The 7,500-nt window shown below is 43.3% G+C and overlaps 2 protein-coding genes across 2 annotated transcripts in view; one reads left to right on the plus strand and one right to left on the minus strand.

Annotated features, from left to right (window-relative positions):
• Positions 1 to 7,500, minus strand: part of mfrp (membrane frizzled-related protein) — a 70,377-nt gene that overhangs the window by 32,535 nt on the left and 30,342 nt on the right. The window lies entirely within an intron of this gene.
• The window catches only part of LOC307166889 (uncharacterized protein), a 5,643-nt gene continuing 752 nt past the window's right edge, over positions 2,610 to 7,500 (plus strand). Inside the window, exons 1-9 of the mRNA XM_079885631.1 lie at positions 2,610 to 3,766; positions 3,859 to 4,072; positions 4,617 to 5,201; positions 5,312 to 5,524; positions 5,680 to 5,855; positions 6,049 to 6,129; positions 6,232 to 6,494; positions 6,654 to 6,911; positions 7,032 to 7,500. The exon at positions 7,032 to 7,500 is cut by the window's right edge and continues 752 nt beyond it. Of these exons, the coding sequence (XP_079741757.1) occupies positions 2,642 to 3,766; positions 3,859 to 4,072; positions 4,617 to 5,201; positions 5,312 to 5,524; positions 5,680 to 5,855; positions 6,049 to 6,129; positions 6,232 to 6,494; positions 6,654 to 6,911; positions 7,032 to 7,500 (3,384 nt within the window). The 5' untranslated portion in view covers positions 2,610 to 2,641. The remainder of the gene's footprint in view (positions 3,767 to 3,858; positions 4,073 to 4,616; positions 5,202 to 5,311; positions 5,525 to 5,679; positions 5,856 to 6,048; positions 6,130 to 6,231; positions 6,495 to 6,653; positions 6,912 to 7,031) is intronic.

Raw genomic sequence — 7,500 nt, forward strand, 5'->3', positions numbered from 1 at the left:
TATTTTCTTTACTGAACGTTTTTAAGTGTCTTTTGCGTGTCTGTCTTGTGATGTGAAAACCGTAACTTAAACGCCTGAGGTGTTTTTGTGTGCTTTTTTAATAATCTAGTGGCGTCAGCACGAAGACCCTATTTGAAGAGTACCGTTAGACCTATGAATTAACTTTCTGAGTAAAATAAATTGTGAAATTAATTACTGTTACCAATCAACACATTTGTCATATGATAGGGTAGGCTTTACTGTTCATTTGATATACATATATTGCTGAAATATTGAGAAATAAAGCCTTGCTTGTGGTGATCAGTAACGTTAGTTGAGTAGTTTTTCCATCTGTTACGGTTTATTTTTGTTATTTTCCATATATTGTCCCTAATATCTGCAGAAATGACAAAAACTGGGAAACCGGATGCCTACTGGGCAGGTGTGATGTCCCTGTATGCCCAGGGAAAATACACATTTACAACTGGCAAAAGGCCAGGATCCAGGCGATGGAGGGCGGTAATGCTGCGGATTGCTGATTGTCCTCTGACCCCCCTGAAAGGTCAAACTACTGTCCACAAACTAGACATATTTGGGAAAAGGATCCCCTGCAAGTGTGGATACCACGAGGTAAACGATGCCATTGAATCATTAAACCTGTGATGTGATGAAAATATACTGGAAAATGTAATGGAAAATGTTTTCTCCTCAGTTCTACTGTTTGTTTCCAGTGTTAAACAGTGTGAGTATGTAATTATTAGTGGAAATGTACTTTAAATGTAAACCCACTTTTATTTTTCCCAGTCAGCAGAGAAGGCAGGGACAGCAGCATCCAGTGATAGTCAGCTGAGGGCTCCACAGGCCAGTGCTGCAACCCAGTTTGGGTTTTCCCAGTCAGCAGGGAAAGCAGCATCCAGTGCAGGTCAGCTGTGTCTCAGGTCAGCTGAGAGTTTACAGGCCAGTGCAGGTGCAACAGCTACAGGTTCTCAGGCCAGTGCAGGTGCAACAGCAACAGCTACAGGTTCTCATGCCAGTGCAGCAGCTGGGAAAGCAGGACCACAGACAGGTAGGGCTGGGAATCGATTCAGATGTTACAATTCGATTCAATTTCGATTCGCAAGCTCTCAATTCGATTCGATTCTTGATTCGTTTTTTTGATTTCGATTCTATTTTTGATTTCGATTCGACTCAATGAATATATATTTAACACAAATCCTATATTTATTTTAAAAAAGAAAAGTGAACATTAGTTTACAAGTGGTTAATTAATAAAAAGACATTAAAGGGATAGTTCACCCAAAAATGAAAATTCTGTCATCATTTACTCACCCTCAAGTTGTTCCAAACCTGTATGCGTTTCTTTGTTCTGCTGAACATAAAGGAAGATGTTTGTAATCAAACAGATCTCGGTCCCCATTGACTACCATAGTATATATTTTTTTCCTACTATGGAAGTCAATGGGGACCGAGATCTGTTTAATTACAAACATTCTTCCAAATATCTTCCTTTTTGTTCAGCAGAACAAAGAAACTCATACAGGTTTGGAACAACTTGAGGGTGAGTAAATGATGACAGAATTTTCATTTTTGGGTGAACTATCCCTTTAAGAGCTACAAACCTGTATATTAAACTCTTTTTATTTTAGGTACACTTGGGTACATTAAAACCATTAAGAATCATATTTACCTGTGCACTTCCTGTCTAACAGGTAGGACATATGCAGAAATTGAATAAAGTTATCAAACAGTCTGCGCTGTATTAATTATAAATTATATATAGACTAATCCTTATTAAAGTTACAAAAGTTCTTTAGTCAAGAGCAGTGAGTGTTTTTTCTCTGTTCCCTTTGTTCTTTGATTAATTTTAACGAAAGATATAAATAGTGGCTACTGTGTACTGTCCATTTAATACCAGCCGCTGCTGTCAGAGACGCGGATCTCACACGCGCCTCATTCTCTCACGAGTCACAACTCTTCATGTTCATCATAAGACTACTCTTATGTTATGAAGATACTCGACAAAAAGACATTTTGTCATAATTTTGGAGGAATTGTGTGCTATTGTTCGCTCAAGCACAAAAGATAACTATTCTGGCCTGTTTTGTGCGCACGCACGATATCAGCGCGAGTCTTTCTGTGTGTCACAGTCAGGACATTCACAGGGAGCAAGCTCTTTTTTGTCGTGTCGTGCATTAATGGTTTAAAAACGTTTGCATGAATAAGAGCAGGATTATGTAACACTAGCCAAGGGATGACAAAAATCAACAGATGCTGCATTAATTGCGTTAACAGCCCAAATTTGTTAATTTCATAAAAAATCGCAGGATTTTGCATCATATAATTGCTTATAGGCTTGACATCGGGATTGCGATATGATTAATCGTGCAGCACTAGTTGAGGTTATTTTATGATTAAGATAAAACAAACATAAAATCTCACATCATTAGCTATAAAATGGAGTTTGCAAGCCTATGAACAGTGGAGGAAACCTAATAATGGCTTTTGGGTAATGGATAAATAAATATGGAAAAAAAATCGATTCGTGGTGTTTGAGAATCGATTTTGAATCGACTACATTTTAAAAAACGATTAATTGAAAAAAAATTTTTTTTGCTCAGCCCTACAGACAGGTGTAGGTCAGAAAACTCCAGCTCTGTGCAGGATGAGCGAGGGGAAGTCTATCACATGCTCGCTGTGTAGTCAGGAGGTGATGTGCGAGGACTTCACACAGCACCTGTCAGACTACCACACCCAGGAGCAGTGTGAGCAGTGTGGTGCAAAGGCCTGGGGGTCTTTTGGATTGTTACAGCACATAGAGGAATGTCACCTTTTGACCTGTCCAACAGACCTCCCAGATGTTGCTGCTCCTACCACTCCCATAGCCCAAGAGACGACACTGCAACCCAGTGACCCACCCGATGTTCCTGCCCCTGTTCCTGCTCCTCCCACAGCCCATGAGACGTCACTAGCACCACCACGACACCCACTCACTCTGCAGCCTCCTGAGGTAAACTGGGTGAATTTTCTACCCAAGCAGTTCACCAGAGTCATCCAGCCAGCTGACCAGGAGTGGATCGCCCACATTTTATATGACAGTACTGGACAGCTGAAACAAAACCTGTCTCAGAACTGGTTTCATCCCCCTAGCCCCACCAAATCCATCTCACCTCCTGATCCACATAATTATTTCCGCCAGCGGATGTTCCTGTGGGCTCCGATGCGGATGTGGGGCATCCCTCTGAAATGCACCCAGTGCAATAGAAAGATGCACCATTCTGGCATTTACACTAAAGTCAGGGAGGTAATTGACATTGATTCAAAATATTACCTGGTGGGTGGAGACTATCCAAGGTGCAGCAAATGCATGATTCCCGTCTGCCCTTGGAGCATTGACATTTTAAAACAGCTCGATCCCTCCCACCGTTACAAATTCCCAGCTGTCCTCACAACCCATTTGGCGCTGGACAGGAGGTGTGTTGCGATGTTGCGCCCAAGAACATTAGGGAACAGCTCCAGCTATTTACAGCAAGCCTTGCAGGAGATACACAGTGAGGAGTGGGCTAGGCGGACCATCGACTACCTCACTGATTGTGAGGTCCACAAAAAGTCCTGTGTCCTCACCCAGTCTGAAGCTGTGTATCAGCCGCCACCACCCTTCAGTCCCCTGCCCCTGGCCCAGTGGTTTGAGACGGTTCATGCCAATGACATTCTAAATCACCTTGACGAGTTGAAGGGTGTGATCACTTCAACGCTTGGTAGAATCTTGAAACTGGACTCTACTAAGAAGGTAAATGTAAACATACTGTATGTAAACTTGATTTCATTCAGTTTGTTAGCATAGCTGATGATTTCTGAGACGTGTTTTTTTTTTTTATGTAGATCACAAAAAAACTTGCTGGTGGCATTGAGGGCACAGCCACATGGATGTCTAATATCGGCAATGAATTTGGGCAAGTGCTGAATTCTGTGCTGACCACTGGTGAGGGGGCTGGCCTTGATGAACTTTGTCAAGGCATCGTCCAAAGGTACAGCGATGCTGATGAGCCACAGCCAGATGCCATATATGTGGACAGAGACTGCTGCAGTGAGACAGGTGCGTTGCCTTTTAATATGTGTTGTTATGTGTCTATTACATGTGCCTCTGGGGGCTGTTGCACAAAAGTAGAATGAATAAATTCAGGATGAGTGGAAAAGCGCAGCTTGACCTAGTGTGATCTGCTCATCGCGGCTTAATCGTTTGCACCTTTGCCGAGCCAGGATGAGAAGGTGAAGCTATGTCAAGCCAGGTGTAGATAGTTGGGATAAGTGCACGTTCACGGCTTTCTTAAATAGACCACGGCATCGATCCCAAATTTACTGATGCTAAAATGGAGAATACGCATTGTGTATTCTTTACACAGAGTGAGCAGCAGCTTCATATGGAATTATGACACATTTGTAAAAAAAAAACACGGCCGCTGTAATAAAACAGTGAGAGAAAGGTCGATCACGGACCGACTGAATGCATAATCCTAAAAATATACATTTACTGACCACTGCTCTGAATTGAAACTGCCATACAATTCAAGAAGTTAGGCTAATTATTTGCACAAATGAGCTGTTGTACTGTATTTACTGTCTGTTTCTTATTGTTATAGGAGTGGGTCCAGTTCTCACTTGGTTTCGACCATGGACGTCACCGGTGAGACTGGATATTTTCCATTTTATGAGGCGGTTCACAAAGGGTCTTACGACGGAGCACCACCCACTGTTTGGCACGTTCTGCTCAAAGTTGTCCACTTGTATCTTTGAGTGGGACAAAGAGGACATTCACCGACTCAAAGAGGCCAAGAGGGCAGAGTTAAAAAAAAAGCACCAGGGTCACATACCCACTGACTCTCAGGTTTTATCGAGCATCAAATCCAGTGAGCTGGTCAAGCACTGCCGCAGGAGAACCCGAGGGGTTGAGGAGACCCGCGTGCTAATCAAACAACTGCTGGACTCCATGTGGGACCTCACAGACACAAGTGGCTTGCATCTCATAAATCATGACAGCATGTCTGATGTGTGGGAGATACAGCAGAAGCACTTGCCCTGTATCCAAGATCCACCTGGTGTCCAGTTGTATACTAACACAGGATCAGGCCTGGAGAAGGGAGACAAAATGCTTGACGTCCTAAGATGTGGCAGAGGATCCTCCTCGCTCGAGAGCTTTCATCTGCACCAGTGTGGTTTCATCCCAGGCAAGCTGAAACACTCAATATTTGAAACATTTAGTTAATGAATGCTGTGTATTAAGTTGTCATAATATTCTTTTTTGTTGTTGTTGTCACCAATGCTTTTGTCTTGCCAGGGTGGAGATGTAATGCTCTACATACACAGATGTACTTGCTTGAGGGGTTATCCAGATGGAACCATAATAGGTCTCAGCAAGCTCTGAGTATGAGTGGTACATCACGTACAAAGATGTATGATGTACGTTTGATGTCCAGTGTGCACGTCCTGAGCAGCAGAGTCCTAGGAAGTGGACTTCTTCCAGAGTTTATACCCCCGGGGAAACCTACCGGTAAGATTCTATGGCAAAAAAAAAAAAAGAAAACATGCTAGACAATATTCGATATTACCTGAAGGTTACACCTTTGTTCACTCACTCACTCACTCACTCTACTTTAATCTTTTTTTGTTTTTTTCTTCTGTCTTTCTGTTGATTACTTATGGCAGGAGAGCGTATTGCTGTGGAATATTTGCTGGCGCAGTCTAACCGGGGAGATCTGCTGAGTGCACAGAAGGAAATTGGTGCCATTCCACCAGAGATGCTGGATGAAGCTCAGGAGGATGAATGTCCTGATGTGACAGTACCCCAGGTCACCGATATATATCTTCAGTCTTCATCTCAGGTAATGATGTGTTAACAATTTGATGATAAATCAAAACATTTTTACTGTAAACCTAGTTTGCAGAGGTTCATTTTTCTTGATTAGTGATGTGTGATTGACTCGTTAAATCAACAATTCATTTGTGTAACATGAGCACAACAAACTTTATCAACCTCATTGTACCCCTCTCACTGTTTACACATAATTACCTAAGGAATCTACACTTGAAAGTGGTGTGTTCAGCAGTACCTCCAGCTCCCCGTTTGAGGACAGTGGGCCCATCACTTCAAGTCTGGTAAAGTGACTAATGTATTGACCATCAGAAATCATTGTTCCTTCACCTTTTCTTTTAAATTAGCTGTACAAGAATGGGTTTTGTTTTCATTTCATGTGACAGGATAGTCGGTGTGATCCTAGAGGAATTCCCGGATGGGAGACAGTCGATGCCTTGGCAGGGTATCTTGTCAGCCTCAATCGGACAATAACCGCTCTCTCAAACTCTGAGATAGTAGAGATATTAAGACTGTACTCCAGCCTGGATCCCATTGACAAGTCCCCAACCAAATACTCCATGAAAAGTAAGAAAAAGACCTTGTCAGGACCATGGAGAGCTTCTCGGAAACGCAGTGGCTCTGCTCCAGGCCAGCAAGCAGCTGAGAGGTATCTGCCTCTGATATACAGTATATTTGTAATATTTGTGTGTGTGTGTGTGTGTGTGTGTGTATGTATATCTATCTACATAGACACAACATTCACGTGTATGTGTTTACAGTACATACACATAATGTGGCTTATGTCATCTTGTCACCTATTTTGCAGATTGTTCATGGTTCATGGCCAGGCTGCCCAAAGACCTGATCTTAACAGGATTTCTGAGTGTGTTGCACTCAGACTCTACAAAGAGTTCCGGGAAGCCAGAAATAGGCCAAAGGACAACAAAGGGAAAACATTTGCAATACCTCAGTCAATTGTCATGACTTACAGTCATATCAAACAGTTAATAGAGGACTGCAAAGACATACTGGACAACACCAACCTTTTACTTGTGACTATAAACAACACCACAGTGTCCTCCTGGTTAGTTCATATTTACAGCTTCATACATTAACTTCAATATGAAAACCTACTTGTTAATACAAGATAAATTCCACACAAATAACAACAAAAAAGTTCTGTTCTGATTTTTATTTTTTCTAGGCTGCAGGATCGGCAGAAAAGAACCGACCGCGATTCGTTACTGCAAGGGGTGCAGCTTCCTCAGCAGGTCCATTTGGCAGAGGAATCGCTCCTGGAGGCCCGGGACCTACCATCCGAGCCTGTTCAACGCGCTAATACAGTTATGGAGTTCCAGGAACCAGAAAACCGTGAGGGTGAGGCAGTGATCCGTAAACGTCGCTGTGCCAGAGTGGTGTTTCCCACTGTGCACACAGACACTGGAGCTGGTGCCAGCTCAACCAATGCAGATCAGGACTGGCCGAGAGCACAGCACTGGCCTGGGGATGCTGTCTTCCCTGCTTCGTCGGACGTTGCCTACTGCCAGCAGGGTCAACACTCAGCTCCAGCATCTCACTCTCAGGGCTGGTCCCCTTACCTGCCGTCACCGTCACCTGCTCCAGCGTCTCACTCTCAGGGCTGGAACACTTACCTGCCATCACCCGCTCCAGCG

The sequence above is a fragment of the Squalius cephalus genome (genome assembly GCF_949319135.1).
Source record: "Squalius cephalus genome assembly, chromosome: 11".
Lineage (NCBI taxonomy): Eukaryota > Metazoa > Chordata > Actinopteri > Cypriniformes > Leuciscidae > Squalius > Squalius cephalus.